We start from the raw sequence: 17,032 nt of genomic DNA on the forward strand, positions 1-17,032 counted from the left end.
GGAATGTGAAATTCTTTGGAAATCTTCTTATACCCAAGTTTCTTCAGGTGTGATGAAAAAATCTTCCTCTCTCAGCTTTTCTGGAAGCTCCTTTATCATCCCCATGACTGTAACTCACCTTGAGTGCCTTCATGGACGGAGTTTCTTCATACATCACAGCTGGAGCAAATGAACGATCCTGTAAAAGTTCCCTAAAGACATCCTTATGTTTGAGCCCCATAAACTGCCAAGCAGCCATAAAACCAATATTATACAAGGTTTGAATATCTGTGGCTATATTAACAAAAAATACGGTTACACATGAATGCATCATGGACTTTCTGTGGTGATTTTATGTGTCACTCGGCTCATCAAGAAGCCATTCAAAGCAGAATCTCACGTGATAAACCCTTAAAATCTTTGGGTTAAATAATTCTGATTATGACTGTAGTGTGACAGATGCTGAATACAAAGCAGAGGGGGGAGGAAAAAGCAGCAGGACAAAAGCCTCAGACACAGCTGGGATGCCTTACCTTTAGGCCAAATGCATAATTAATAGCATGAAAATGATCTATTAGATTAGAGGAACATGGGAATAAAGGATTGTGCTGCAGCTAATAAGGGAAAACTGTACACTTTAGTGAAAGTTCTTCATGTACAGTGTGTTTTTTTCTGAAAAAAAGCCATCGCATGAGGCAAAACTATCAAGCATCAAGTGACTACATGTTTATTGGTCAACTTGTACTCAAATATGACAGTTGAACGTTTGATGTTGTTGCCTACGGTATTTGTCTACGTATGTAAAACACGATGCTTTTAAAACAATGTGCATTGATGTAAGAAACGTACATGCAGCTGCAGCTGAGCAGCACTGAAACATCCTTTAGGTTGATATTTGTTTGCTGTCTGCCAAGCTCCTCTTGGCCTGGACGTCCCATCTTCTTTAAAAGAAGGAAAACAGACGCTCTTTCATCGGAGACTGGCACATCTACAAATGCAACAAAGTCTTTCAAGGACCAAAAGCCGAGTCTGCCTATGTGGATGACGTGAATAATACATTTTGTCCCCCCACTTGCCCGTTTTATCTGCCTGACTGCACCCTCCTTCAAAAATCGTTGCACATATTCAAAGCTCTAAAAACACTTGCATGACCAAAGCTCCACTTTTTTTTTTCCTGACAGGACATGAGTAATTTATCATTTCAGCATCATATCCAACAACAAAAACAACAACAGCCAGGCTCTCTGTCCTGTGATCAGCCGCCCACCACTGACAGCTCGGCCATCACACACGCTATTCTGCTAGGCTTTATTATTATTATGGTTGTGTGTGCATGACAGTGATAATATGGGGACCACTTAAATATACCCTGAAGGCATAAAATAATCATTGCATATGTTATGAGATAGATAGAGAGGGCTTGCGAGCACATGGGATTTTTCAGATTTCGGTGTATATTTGTCACGCACATGGATGTGAAATTAACATGACCACCCTAAAACCTCCACATTTCTTTTCCACCAGACGGTTTGAGGCCATCAACATTTGCCCACTATGTGTATTTTATGCTTGTAAAACAGTAAAGTTACAAACCGTTGTAGCATCCACATGGGATTATTTATACTGTACATTCATATTGTGTTGCATGTACATATAGTAAATAATGTTCTCAATCATGAATTAAACATTTCTATAAAATCCAGTTCATGTTTGTTTCTGGACTGTTGGATTCAGTAAGTGCACCGCTGCCCTCATGTGGAGAAAGAGAATCATTACAACACGTTGGTTTCCTCCAGAGAGGAAGGGACTGATGGTCTCCCTCAGCTTCCACGCGATAAAGTTATATTAACCAAAGGAATAAAATAGTAATGGTTTTGATCACAGAAGAACAGCAGGAAATGCAGCTTCGTCGCAGCCTGAACCTTTCTTACTTTTATCTCTAAGTTGTTTTCAGGGACAGTTTTCCAGGCACCTTGAAGGTTTTTCCAAAGCTCTTCTCTGGATGTTAGCAGCATTTTCTTCTGTTCTCTGTGAAGATGATCCCACACTGTCTGAATAATGTTGAGGTCTGGGATCCAGGGAGGATTAATCTCTCCATCAGACCTGTCGCCACAGATTTTCTGCTCAGACATTGTTTCATGTTACATATTTCTGCCTTCTCTCTCCTTTTTCCTTCCTTAAGAATGATTTCTTGACAGCCAGCCTTCTGCAGGGACGATATCTGATGTGGCTTCGCTGAACATTAAATGAATCAGTCAAATGTTCTGACTCATCTCTCACATCTTGTGTCAGGCCTTTACTGGAATTTTTTTTTGCAGATGTCACTTTCAGACATGGTTCATCTGCTGTAGATAGTCTTTTTTTTTTTTTTTTTTTTTTTTTTTTGACCTGACATTTCTTCTTTATTTGTCCTCTACTTGTCCAGTTTCCTCACCAAGCTGACACATGCCAGGTTTTCACCTTTTAAAGCCACTTTTATGCTTGTTTTTTTGTCTGTCAAATGCTGTGCCAAGAATTTTTAGCAGGCTACATGTAATAAAACGTAAACAAATGAAACATAAATAGCGGAACAAATGATGTGTCTTTGCAAAAGGAAAACAGCATAAGATATAAAAGATGTAATGTAAAACTGGTGCTGAGGGAATTATGTGTCGACACATCACCGGTTCATCCTTTAAGCCAGGAATTGTTTTTGTGCTTGAATGATTCACACTTAGGCGGCTCAAACAAACAACCGATTTCTCAGAAACTGGGTACGAAGACTGGACTGAGAATGAGTGAAAAAGCTGCCATTTCCAAAGAAAACCTTTGAAAAGACCCCCGTGTATCTAGAAAACTGTTTCTCAAGACCACAAACATAACACCAGTCCACATGCTGAAAAAGAAAATGACAAAAATAGAGACAGATTAAGACTTTTGCACAGTACTTTACCTCTGTAAAGTACTCCTGTTAATTATATATATATTTTTTTAAATTACCCTTTATACTACTGTGGCTTCCACCCACCGTCTAAAGACATGTAAGTTAGGTTAATTAGTTACTCTAACTTGCCCATAGGTGTGAATGTAAGCATGAGTAGTTGTTAGTCTCTGTGTGGCCCTGCAATGGACTGGCGAACTGTCCAGGGCGTACCCTGCCTTTTGCCTGAAGACTTCTGGATGGGCTCCAGCTTCCCCGCGACCTTTCATCGGACGAAGCAGTGAAGAAAATAGATGGATGGATCAATGGATGGATGGATGAATGGATGGACAGATGGATGGACCCTTTACACTTTCACTTCCTCCTGCAGATTTCTGATGTTCATCTGAACTCTTTCACATTGTACATTTTTAGCTGTTGCTACAAATAACCAAACATATGACAACATTTTTTATGATTATGACTAAACAACAAAACATTAAATGTATTAAATGAGACACTGTTACTGCACAAAGACACATAATGTATAATGTATGTACATAATGTAAGATAAATAATGTATCAGACATAAGAACCTGATGCAGTTGTGCATGTAGCTGTGCATGTATTTGATTCTTTTGTTGTAGATTTTGTACATCCACTGGAAGGATTCTTGCAGATGGAATTACATTCCTGCGCAGCACCACCTCAGCTTTATACTGGATGTTGTTGTTAGGAGAGTGCACACCTGAACCTTCTGCCTTTCAGAATCGGGTCTATCTCTTCATGATGGCTGCTTATGTAAAAAGGTCAACAGAAGAGCTAGAAAAAGACTTATTAAAATTAAGGTGCTGGGAAATTTTTGAGCACCTAAAAGTCTGCGGTGAAGCGAATCCGCTCCAGTATTTAGGAGGAAGAGGACTCAAAGATAGCAACACTAATCAGAGCTGCAGTGTCCATCCAGATTAAAATGACAGAGTTTCTGTCAAACCAAAGAATGTGAAGTATTCCGTAACATGACCTGAATGGATGGCATCCACAAAAAAGTTTTTGCTTACTGTTCTGAACAAACAGCCAAATGAAAGAGAACATGAGACAAGCCTAGTGAATGTTAGAATATTTTGTTTCCTCAAATGCATATATATATATCTATATATATATATATATATATATATATATATATATATATATATATATATATATATTTTTTTTTTTTTTTTTTTTTTTTTTTTTTTTTTCTTATGGCTTAAACGGAGTCTGGGCTGTTAGTCGTGGACCTGCCCAGGACTGCATCAGTGAAAACTTTGTCCTGACACTGAAGCACAGACACAGTAAAGTCATGCTGTGCTGCTTGAGCCCAAAAGGTGGGTTCATTCATGAATAATGCTGTCTGCAAACAGGAATTCCACCTTGCAGACATTCACAACAGCCTTAAAGCTCACTGTAAGTTAAAGCGCTATCGAATGCTTTAAAATATGTGTGGAATAGTAAAATGATTTATAATTTTCCTCTGGGATGAATAAAGGTTTTTTTTTTTTTTTACTTCACAAAGCTGCACAGAGCAAGGTAACAGCATGGAGTGATACTGTATGTAGTACAACATACTATTGATACACTACGGTTCCTTACAAGTCACGTGATTCCTTTTAATAATGATCTCACATTATTTTGTATATTAATCTACCAATTACTACTAAGTTGCTGCCTTTGACAAATGTGAAGATTTAAGTCAAATTATGGGAATGAATATATAAATGAACTAATAAATTAAAATAGTATTTCATTTCCAATAAATTATATTTCCATAAGGTTAATGATAATAAATAAGAGAAAGATGTTGAAGAGCAAGAAGAATAAATAAATAAATAAATAATATTTTTTTTTAAATGTTCTAATACATTTGCAGATTAAAACACTTGATTTTCCATCTTTGTTATTATTTGTTCATTTTTAAAAAATGTACAAAATTCAGAAATAGTGTTTGATAACTTGTGCAAACTCATAGTTTCTCTGAGCTAGTAAAAAAAAAAAAAAAAAAAACATTTATGAAATGTGTTGAATAATTAAAACCTAACTGATGACTAAAGGAGAAGCTTTGGCTGTTTTGTGGTTTAAAACATTCAGGCGTGTTAACACAATGCCAAGGAATATCAGCAATGATTTTATAGAAGCAACTGTTTCCTGTTGACCGGGGAAGGTTTATTGTATCATATGTAGATTATTTGGTGTTGTTCTATAGTGAGTAAGATTATTTACAAGAAAGCAGCAATTCTCCTAGAAGTGTTTGTTCCTGAAATTTTACTGCAAAGTGAGACAAACTATAAACACCAAATATTTAATCTTAGACTCTAAAGGTCTCCCCTAGCATGTTAAATATTAACATTTAATGATAATACGGTTACAAAAAATCACATTGTCATCGTCATTATCATATGTTTCTATCTGATTTATGGTGTTTGTTGACCCGTCTTTCTTGTCCTCTGGGCTTCCTGAGTCCAGTTTATCCGGAAGTTTTCTTTTCTATTAAAACAAAGTGTTTTTTTTTTATTCTCTCCACCACACACAGTCCTCCACCCTGTGCATGTACGAGAAGGGAGCCTTAGTAAGTAACATTAATGTGACTGTCACTGGTTCCAACGAATTAAACCCAAATGGACTGAGTCTGAAAAAGTGTCTTGAGATGATTCCAGTGCTATAAATGTAGAGGTTACTTAAACTGTTCTGTAAATACCATGAACAAAACCGGAATGGAGCCAGATATGTGGCCAGGGTGGCGCTGGCCACCTCTGATTAAACTGTCCAGATGCCATCCCAGATGACAGGGCACTGGCAGAGGACAGAAATGTCACTGTTGTTACTACACCAGTTTAAACTAAAATTTAAAGTATTTTATTAGTCCCTCTTTAATAATATCACCATTTGGCTGCACACTTCTAAAAGAGATTTTATCCCTGTGTAAGTACAACTCCTGTGTAAGCTAACCTGATGTTATCATGATGCTACGGAGCTCTAAAAGGTTCAGAGATGAATCTTATAAAAGGCAGGTTAGTAGCAGGCTGTCCAGTTTCTATTCGGAGTCCAATCCCCTCCTAGTCATCTCCCCACTGGACGCTAGCATATGCTAAAAGCCAAAGACCACAGTGTCCCGGTGGCTTGCTATTATTAAGGGTGGGGTCGTGATTTAGACTAGACCAGGTGAGGGAAATCTTCCACTTAAAAAGTGCCAGACAGTCCCAAGAGGCCAACATGACAAGCTGGCACTACTGGATCAGTTTCAATATAATGTGTTTTCTGTGAGCTTATTCAGAGATATACAATGTTTCAGCTCATCAAGATTCTTACACTGGAACTGAAAATAAATAAACTCAAAGAGTACCTCACTGTTCTCATCACTTAGCATTGGCTGTAACATGATCTGGTTTCATTAAAGGCTGCTAGCTGATTTTAACATGAGCTAGGACATAAAATTGCAACAAAAACCAGTAACCAGAATGGGAAGACATAAAAATAAAGAGAACTCTGCTATTCATAAGTTTTTGTGAAGAAGAAGGAGACAGATCAGGGAACAACAAAAATCCCAGTCCCAATGTCAGCAGTCCCAACAGCTCCCAACATGAAGCCATGCAAGTCTGAGTGGAAGACACAAGTATCCAGTCCAACATCACCAGACAGTATGCAAGACCTGTCACACCAATATCCACATGCTGCCTTCAAAACAACCAGCTAACACTCCTTTTTTTTTTTTTTTAAATTGAAACAAAATTTTCTAGATTATCAATATATAATATAATCACTAATGTGACAAGTCATCACAGGAAAACGTTGGTTTGTGTATTAGAAAAAGGAACAATTTTTTTGTTTTTAGTACATCCCCCACCCCCCGGAACCTGAACCCCCCCCCCCCCCCCCCCCCCCCATCTATTAAACTCTAGCTCCGCCACTGTCAACAAGCTGGTTTGTTTGAAAGGTTCTCAGGAGAAAAGTCTCCCGTGTTAAAACAACATGGCGGCACAGCTCCGGTTAGCAAAGTTACATCTGAACAAACAACACCTCCAAAACCGGTTCTTTAATGTAAACACAGTAGCAACCAGCTGATGGCGTTACTGGTGTTGACCTCAGGGGCCTCCACCTGTCTGCGCCTCATCCTGTAGGCGGCGGTGACGTCAGCGCTGCCGCAGCGGATGGGGCTGAGTCCCTGCAGGAGCAGCCGGTCCTCTGACAGCATCACATCAGCCGCAACACACAGCAGAAGTAGGCCGCTTTCACCTCCACTTTACAGCAAGGATCAGCGCGGAAAACATGGGCAACGTGCAGGTAAGAGCGGGGGATTTTAGCGGACTTTGACAAGGAAATGAACTGCGTGTAAGGCAGTGGATTGAAGCAGATGCGCAGTATTAAAATTTGCTGCGATGCAGCGAGATTCATACGGACAAATAAAGTAATAAAACTAGCAAGGAGAAACTAAGTGAAGTAAAACAAAGTGACACAGACAGCGCGCAGAGGAGCTTTTTTTTGCTTTTCTGAACCATGATGACTTTCCGCTGTTTTGGTTGTGATGGAAGTGGCGCAGTTAACTCGGGCAAAGGGAGTGCGCATCGGCAGAGAAAGGGAGAATTTCCCAGCAGGCAGATCAATAAGGCCGCATTGTATTTTAGTCTAGGTGGGCGAGGAGAGGAGGCTGCATGAAGCTGCTGCCCCATGACTCAGCGATCACACACACTCACACACCCTATTCCTAGCCTGAGTGTGCCATCAAAGCACAACCTCGCCCTGCAGTTTAGACCATCAGACCTGCAGATATATGCCAGTCCAGAGCTGATCAAAGATTTCACATCAATTCTGTTTTACTTGAAGTTTTTTTTACTGACTTCTTGCTGCCCTTGTTGTCTTCTGCAGCCCACCATAGTCCCATGTGAGGACTTTGATGTTACAGCTGATTTAAAAGCTCTTCGAAAAGCATGTAAAGGTTTAGGTAAGTGGGAGTCTTTTTGTTTTTCAGCCTGTAACTTTGCATTATCCTTCTCCCCCTCATTCATTTACCTCAGGCTCTTTTACAATTTCAGAATTTACAGAATGGACCGCTCAAAGTCTCTCTACTAATAATTAATAAATCAGCTATTTGAAGTTTAAGTTCTTCTTCTTCAACCATTTTTGGCTACTATTTATAGATAAAGTGTAGTAGACATGACTTATTTGATAGCAGCACTGTAATTTAAGCCAGTCTATATTTAAGCATTATTATTTACAGTGATGAAATTATTTGGTATATTTTGCGTTAATGAGGCCAAAGTTTCTTATAATCTTTTCAGAAGTCCTCTGCTGTATTTGTTGAGTCTTTCTGCAAGTCTTTCCTTTAAATATTAGCCCTTTTCACCCACACATCTCTGTATTTTGACAGTTCTAGAGAGAAAAACAAACAAACTGATGCCTCCATCTGGTGGCCATTTTATCAGAAGGTTCTTGTTTAAAGAGACAATATTTTTCTCAACATTCATTGGTCTTTATTAGTTTTTCTACGTGTCCAGTAACAGTTTGAAGTTGATTTACTTTTAAGCCTTTTTACTGTGTTTAAAACAAGCGGTAACCTCCTGCGGTTAAAAGTGAAGCCTATGCGGAAGTGCATAAAACTGCAGTTCCCACTTCATCCACTAGGGGCTACAAAACAGAGTGAATCTCCATAGACTCCCATGTTAAAAAGACCAACTTCACACCAGAAATAAACATGTTTACAGCCTGGTTAAAAAATCCATTTTAGATTTATAGGTCAGTTTTACCTTCATGATGACTGTGGGGAGAGTGAATTTTTTCGTAACTCGCCCGTTTAAAAGTAATTTAATCTAGAAGTTCGGCATATTTAGGGGCGTGTCCTTTTGATTGACAGGTACCAATCTCCAGCTTCAAGTCAGAAGAACGTAGAACAGCCGCGGTTTTTAGCTGGTTAACAACGTGACTTAGCTTTAGCCCGCTTACCTCCATTAGCTGGTTAGCTCCTGTTAGCGCCGAGTTAGCTCGGTTAGCTCTTAGCTACAGAAAGCTCTGAGTTCGCTCAATGTCAATCATCCACCATGACGCTCACAGCCTCCCTCTCAGCTCCACCTCTTTGCCCATATTTGTATTTTCCGGGCGAGACAACACGCATGCCCCTGCCAAGATGGCGATGGTAAGAACCGCCCACCGAGCTTCAATTCAGCTCTTCAGAAACCTACAGGTGATGTCACGGAGGCTCTGCCCATCTTTTTATATACAGTCTATGGTTAAAAAAAACCCATGTTACGCTACATGTTTTCCAGGCACAGACGAAGAGGCCATTATCCAAATCCTGGCTAATCGCTCTGCAGCTCAGCGTGTGGAAATCAAACAGGCCTACTTTGAAAAGTATGATGACGTGAGTACCTGCCCAGCCTTCTCTGTTGTGTCTCTTTCAGGCTAACAACCACTAATCCTGCCAGGTCTGTGTTGTTGTTTCCTCCACAGGAGCTGGAGGAAGTACTGAAGAAGGAGCTGACAGGTAGTTTTGAAAACGCCATCGTGGCCATGTTGGACCCTCCACATGTCTTTTTCGCCAAGGAGCTGAGGAAGGCCATGAAGGGGGCGGGCACGGATGAAGCCGTGCTGGTTGAGATCTTGTGCACCGCCACTAATGAGGTGTGTCAAGACCAGGCTGTATTATAACTGAACTGTGGCGCATGTGATGTAACAGATTTGGCTTGCCTGGTGCGCCATGCACAAACCCATCATAGAGACACAGCTTCACCACATCACACGTTTAAATACAATAAAAGTAATTAAACAAAAGCAGTTCGTTTCACAAAGTTGAATTAATTGCAAGCTGGGAGAAAAACAAAGTTTTATTAGCAGGGGAAACTTTTACAAGTTTGCAATGAATACGGACACGGAACAAAGACAAGAAACACAAAAACATAGAAGGGCAGCAGGTACTTGTTTGGTTAGAAAACATTTTGCATGTATAAAGAGAGACATAAATAGATATGAGTAGATACAAGTAACAGGAAAGCAAGACAAAGGCTCAAGTGGATCGTTGAGCTAGCTGACACAACATATGTTTAGGGGTGAAAACATGAAATCCATCTGCACAAAAATTGCCGTCATTCTTTGAAGATGCATTAAAGCTCAATAATATCTTGCTTCAGCTGGCGTCTCCATAGTAACAAACATTTATGCAGTGCTGTTTAATTATGTTGGCTAATGGAGGAATTAATGTGATGAACAGTAGTGGACAAAGCTCAGAACCCTGCAGAACGCCATAACTAACTCCACAATGTAAAAGCCTAATGTTTACATAAACAAGCTGGAGTCTGTCTTATAAATATGACCCAAACTGGCTCTTTATGAAGAAAAAATGCACATTATTATCATATTGTACATGTAAAATGTGCCGAATTTAGCCAGAGCTAATATTCATCCTTAGTTCCGTAGTGGCAGTGAGTTAAAAGCAGCACAAAGCGGTAGTGCTGTAAAAAAATAAACATGTAATAAATGAATAAAATACTTTATAACAGGGAAAACAAGAAAAAAACAAACAATTTGACATCTGCTAATGACTATCATCACAATAATTTTTTATGATCTGCTGTAGTCTGGTATGAAACATAAATTTGTGTTATTATAATAAAAAAGGCCTTTTTTTAACAAAAACAAATAAATAAAAAAAAATCAATATAAATGCAAAGAAATATGACTATGTAAATAAATACACAAAGAATAGTAAACTATACATAAACTATAAAGCCTTGATCTTTAGAGAGCTGTTAGTAAATGCCTACGTAAACATCCGAACTGCATTTTGTTGTCAGAATGCAGAACGAATCAAATTTTAGCTTTAAACATTCATCTAAATGAAATAAATTTAAAAAAAAACTGTAAAAGAGTATAAACGAGACAGAGGCAGCATCTTTACTGATGTGTGACTGGGATGATGTTTCTTTACTGGATGTTTGCTGTACTGAACCTCCGTTTTATTTTCCCTGCAGGACATTCTGAGCTACAAGGATGCATATCTACAGGGTAGGTTTTCCCCAAGCTGAGTCAGAAGAAGCAGCTTATAACTGGATGTTTCTTTCATTGTGGAAAGTCTCGCCTGTTAAGCAGCACTTCAGTTGCTGAATGCTGATTTTATTGTCATGTCCTTATGCTTTATGAGTCACTTCTTCCTGTCTGGGTTACTTGATCCATCCTGAAGTCAAATTTCACCCGTAATAAAATCTGTTATTTTCCAGATTTCCACTCCGATATTGGGTATCTGTTTGTGAGTTTGACTGTCAGCAGACTGAAGTACCTGCTGCTCTTTCTCTACAGTGCATGAGCGTGACCTGGAGGCAGATATTGAGGATGATACCAGTGGAGACGTGAGGAACCTCCTGATCTCACTTCTGCAGGTATAAAATGAACCATTCTTTCTATCCAGGAAGTGCATCCTCAGTTGTAGAAACTTCCAAATGCTGAATAAACTTCTTCTTTATTCTGACAAAGGCAGATATTTGAGTTTTTTCTGGGTTTGTTTCCTCCTCGTGGAATGCCTTACAGAATTGTTCTCTACACAGCAGCTCGCCCACCAGGGCATTGGTCAAATTGTTTGGCATGCTCAGCATGCTTAAGCCTCCATGGCATCTCCACTTCTTTCACTCCCTCCGCCCTTTGCTGCTTTCTCTCTTTTTCCTTCCTCCAGAAAAGAAAGAGAGTGACTCATGTTAAAAAACCAACGTCTTTCCAATGAGCCTCAATATCCTTTTAAATATTTCCCCTTAATGTGGAGCAGCTGACTGTAATCATCAACATCAAGACTTGGTGTTGTTTTTGCAATCCAATCTCATTGGTTCGGCTCAGCAAGACTTTCTGCTTATCCTGCTTTCTCACCTCTGAACCTCTTATTTTATCCCTTTTTATGCTGGTTTCCTGTGTTTCTTTCTACAGGCAAGCAGGGATGAGGGCTACGAGGTGGATGAAGGTTTAGCCGAACAAGATGCTGCATCTTTGTTTGAGGTGCGTTCTCAGAATGAATCATTTTCCCTGAATGAGGGGCCATATATCTTACAAGTTCATGCTTGTCTTCCATTTAAATATGCAAATGTTCAAGTCCTAGCTTTGTGTTTAAGATCCTACAATATGAGTGAAGTGCGTATCTGCTAAACCAGAGGCTGTGGGATCATTTCAGGGGGTCACAAGACAGTTATAAAGCATACATGACCTGTATTTCTCAGTTAAATTAGGGATTTTTTTTTTATCAGGGCTGTCAAAATTAAAGCATTAATGCAGAGATAAATTTGTGACATTAACACTTTTTTTTTTTTTTTTTTAAATTAACCAATCTTGAACAACAAAGTTGTACATGTCATATTAAAAATGTGAATTATTTCTGCGAGAGAAGTTGGTTGTGGGCATGTATGTGCCTTGTGGTGAACTAAATCCACCAAAAACCACTTTATCTTCCTTATTTTTGGAGGCTCTGACAGTTTTCCAGCCTAACATTTAGAGCAGGGGTGTTGGACCTCATGGACTGCTCTCCAGCTTTTTTCCAGGTATCCCTGCTCCAACACACTGGGATTACAGTAAATGGATCCAACAGCCTATGAAGTTCTGCACAATGACCAATTAATTTGAGTTAGGTTTCTGGAGCAGGGAAAGCCTGCAGGATTGCGGCCTTTGAGGAACAGAGCTGGATACCGCTGATTTAGAGGTTGGCTGCAAGATGATCCATTTTAATATTACACAATTAATCATCACATCACATTGGGGTGGGGGGTCTACAACACTAATATATCTTGGGTGTCATGGCTCAAAAAGCACCACACTAAATCAGTCTTCTCTGGTTAGCATCTAGATGTGATCTAGTTCACAGAGAGGTTCAGGATTTGACTTAATCACGTTATTGAAGTCATGACAACAAAGATATTAACTATTGGATTGTTTTGCATGGATCAAGCTACATCATCATTTTCAGGTACTAAAAACTGAAAACTGAAAGTTGAATTGGTGGCATAGACATAATGCTCTAGGATGTAAATTTTCAAATGAAGTGAGGTCATGACAATAAACATGCTAACATTTATGCTTGGTAGGGAAGAAATGTTAGCATGCTTCATAACATGGATGTAGTTGATATTCATAGGCCTATTAGGTTGCTTGGTCAGTTTCAAATGACAGAAATCACATATGAATACCAAAAGATGGACAGACAATAGAAAGTAGAGCTTTAGGAATGAAATCTATCAATATTTTGAACATATGAAAACAACCAAGCTAACATTCTGTGTTAGTGGTGAGGAAATATTAAAACATTTCTTAGCATATCTGTTGCTATTGGTTATAACCTCTGTGTGTCGGGAAAAAATCCTACTTTTAACCACTTTTGTAAAAGTCCAAACTTGAAGAATTTACAGAGAAGGTGAGATTAACAGAAATGTTCTGAAATGATTATTTTCTCATTTTGTGTTCTCATCAGGCAGGAGAGGGCCGGTTTGGCACAGATGAATCTACCTTCACCTACATCCTGACACACAGGAACTACCTGCAGCTTCAGGCAACCTTTAAGGCCTACGAGTCTGTATGTACTGTTGTCTGTGTTGCACAAAAAGAAGGATTTTGCAGTTATATTGATATTTTGTAAGTTCGGATGTTTTTAATGTTGTGCACAATCGTGGTTTAAGCTGTTATTCTGCAGCTTTCAGGAACAGACATACTGGACACCATTGACGCTGAGGCCACAGGAACTCTTAAGGATTGTTACATTACTCTTGGTAGATTGAAAAACAGTCATTCAAAAGTCACTTAAAACGCAAATCTGTTATGAATGCTTTACCTAAGACCTGCTGTAATTGTGTGTGTTATTTGCAGTGAGGTGTGCTAAGAACCCACAGCTGTATTTTGCTCGCCGCCTCAATGCTGCAATGAAGGGACTGGGTACCGATGAGGACACACTCATTCGCATCATCATGGGCCGTTCTGAGGCAAGTGTGTGCTTGTGTGACCCAGTGTGTGAATAAAGTATTAAGGTATTACAAGCATAAAAATCCTCTTGCTTCACTTCAAAATTAAATTTTAACTGTGTGATGCCTATTATCAGCTAGTTATAAATCCTACATTTCACAACACTCCTACCACACCACAGTAGGACTTCAGTAATGAACATATAGAAACAGACCTTTTCACAGCAAGATCATGATTTTTCACAGCATAAAGCACAGGTATACCAAAGGTGCACCATTAAACCTTCATAATAACACAGCAACCACAACAGCAGGATAATCCCCAGTGAAAATGATGAAAAGCCTGTTGTATTGAGTTGTAATTTCAATTCTCCATCCATTCACTAATCTATAGTCAGACATTTTGTTTTGCTGTTCAAACCACAACTTTTTATCTGAACCATAGCACACACACTGAGAATTTATGACATGGTTTAACAATGATCGCAAAAGTTGTTAACTGTCCCAATTTCCACATAGATCTCTATTAAAATCTTAAAGTCTTTATGTGGTTTTCAGCTACATTACCTACAAGGTCCACAATCCAGCAGGTTCCCCATGTATTTCTGCTTCAACACACCATTAATCAAATTAAATGGATCTAACAGCCTGTCAGGTTCTGAACAATCAATCAGTAATTTGAGTCTGAATTTGAAAGCATGGTTAGCCATGGATCATTGCAACTTGCTTGAGTTTCAAACCCCCAAAAAAGGTCATTTTCACAAGTTTTGAAACATTAATTAATGTTTTGTTGAGCACTGTTCAAAACAATAGTGTTCAAACCAATTAGCAAGCCAAGCTAGCATTGGGCTAACATTGTTTTAAATAGCTTAGAAATGCTAACTGAGCTAACTACAGGCTACGACAGACTACCTTAAGACTAGTTTCCTTGTTTTCAGCCCACACAGACTAAAGTATTCTGGGGGTTTTCTTAATTAGACTGTCAAATATGTAAACCTCCAAAAGCCAAATAATGCAGAGAACCAAGATAATGTTGCCAAATGGTTCAGATTTCAATTAGCAAACTAGCTTAAAGTTAGCTTAATCTAGGAGGCATTTCACAACAAAAAAGCATTGAGAAAAAATATGAACCAAATAATGTGGTTGAAAAGTACAAAAAAAGGTAAAAACTTTTCGTTCCACATATAGTTTTAATAATTACATAATAGTTATTTGTCCACTTTTACGATTGTCTATTCAGTGAAAGAGTAGCAAGATTGCTCTACCTTCCCATGTAACTGAAAAATGATAAAACATGTAAATATAGCTCAGATAGCTTCACAGTGAAATGGCTCATCATATGTCTGAGCCATGTGTTTTAAAAATTATTAATAAAATAATGGCTGGTTCCATGTTTATTATTTAAAATATTACATTGTAATATAGCGATTAAAAAATCCCATTGGTGTCAAGATGTGTACTGAAAACTAAAAGCAGTGAGGGTGTACACAGATATGCATTTTGAAGTTTAATGTCAGTGTTGTGGAATGACATGTCAACTACATGTCTTCCAGCTTCACAAAATATGTGCTGTCACCCACCTCAGCTGTGGCTTGTTGATATCCTGCTGCTGATTATTTATGCGACACCCATTTGTAGATATCTGGCCCAATACTTAATAACTCCATGAAAATGTAATATCCTAAATATATCAGCAATCGGTTGCCCTCCTGTGGTCCTTGCATAAAGTAGTTTTGGATAGGTGCACAATCTGAACACAATACTGAAAATTTAGACGTTTACAGGATTATGTTGTGAACCCACAGTTTGACTTGGAGACGGTGAAGGACATGTACCTGGAGAAGTATGATGTCACGCTGAAAGATGCCCTGGACTCTGAGTGTGGCGGAGACTTTAAGCGCCTCCTGATCGAGATCCTGCACTGAAACGTCTCATGCCTTCCTCCTTCTAGCCTTACTTAACCAAGACACAACATGACCCACTCTGTCTGCCATACTTCCCATGGTCACTCTTGCTTTTCTTACTTCTCTTAGACATAGTCAGTTCTCTTTGCAGCATGGACCAAAAACCAACCAATATGATAAAGTTAATTGTTAACATGTGGTGAACTTTTTTTAAGGTGCACTTTGTAGCCAAGAACATTATGTCAGTAGAGCTCTATACACATTTAGGGAAGTACACAGCGGAGGTGTATTGAGTGTTTGCAGTTATTTTAAGATTATGGTAGTTTTATGGATCTCTTATGAAACTCCAGCATCGTGCTCACATATTTATCCAAGCAGATATTCATTAAGTCTTCTTTGTCTCTTGGTATTTCAGCTGAAGTTGACCATTTCAATCATTTTTCAAAATTTATAAACTAAAGTACAAATAGATTTTTTTCATTTATCATCCACTTTTTTTTTTTTCCTTTTGTCTTTTGCAATATTAACAAAATGTGGTGAATTACCACATTTATTTGTTTATGCCTGAGAACATTAAAAATTAATTATGTATGTCAGTATTATTAATATAACATTTTTAACAAAGGCTAACATGTTTTAAAGACTCACTACTGGCTTTTTTGTAGTCACGTCCCTATATGCTAACTGGGATTTTAAATTTTTCTGATCTTTCAAACACATCTCACAAGCTGCCTTGCTTTCACAAACCTTTAAATCATTTTCCATTTTATCCAGTGACTTTATGGTGATAATACTGAAGAATTTTTATCTATAATCTCCTAAGTGCAATGAATAAAAGTAGCCACACTGTGTTTAATCAGGTATGCAAGATGGTCTTCACTCACTTTATTTAAGCATACATATTATAATATATATTGATATGTTGTTACAGATGCTGAATTTCAAAGCAGATGTTCCTATAACCATGTTGTAATGATATCTGATGTTTACTGTCTGTTCAAAAAGTAGTAAATTAAGTGTTAGTAAAATTTTAACCTCACTAAAATTCCCTTGTGTCTTCTTTATTTCCACCAAGGGGCAGTATTGTACCATTTGCATGTACTGCTTTGCAGATAACACATTATATTTGATTTAAAAAAAAGGCTAACCAGTGATATATTTAAGTATTTTCTTATATGTATACCCCAATATATTGCAATGTGTTCTGCCAAACAGTATTGACTATTATAAGTCATTGTGATTGTTCAGATTTGCACTAAAGGATTTCTTCTGTTAATAGGTTCTATATAGTTTGTTTGTTGGTCTCA

The 17,032-nt window shown here is 38.3% G+C and overlaps 1 protein-coding gene across 1 annotated transcript; it reads left to right on the forward strand.

Moving 5' to 3' along the window:
• Positions 1-7,081: 7,081 nt before the first annotated feature.
• LOC306758676 (annexin A13-like) lies at positions 7,082-16,759 on the forward strand. The gene is made up of 11 exons (XM_079244043.1): positions 7,082-7,192; positions 7,775-7,850; positions 9,169-9,263; positions 9,353-9,523; positions 10,870-10,903; positions 11,195-11,274; positions 11,810-11,878; positions 13,338-13,439; positions 13,557-13,632; positions 13,730-13,842; positions 15,627-16,759. Exons 1-11 carry the CDS (start codon positions 7,178-7,180, stop codon positions 15,744-15,746), a joined length of 951 nt encoding a protein of 316 aa, XP_079100169.1. The 5' UTR covers positions 7,082-7,177; the 3' UTR covers positions 15,747-16,759.
• The last annotated feature ends 273 nt before the right edge of the window (positions 16,760-17,032 follow it).

The sequence above is a fragment of the Telmatherina bonti genome, assembly GCF_933228915.1.
Source record: "Telmatherina bonti genome assembly, chromosome: 7".
NCBI classification, from domain to species: domain Eukaryota; kingdom Metazoa; phylum Chordata; class Actinopteri; order Atheriniformes; family Telmatherinidae; genus Telmatherina; species Telmatherina bonti.

What these genes read in the sequence shown, in the direction of transcription:
- LOC306758676 (XM_079244043.1), top strand. An exon ending in AAAAGCATGTAAAGGTTTAG is followed by an intron (nt 7,851 to 9,168) that starts GTAAGTGGGAGT and finishes CATGTTTTCCAG; the next exon opens with GCACAGACGAAGAGGCCATT. An exon ending in ATGCTGCATCTTTGTTTGAG is followed by an intron (nt 11,879 to 13,337) that starts GTGCGTTCTCAG and finishes TGTTCTCATCAG; the next exon opens with GCAGGAGAGGGCCGGTTTGG.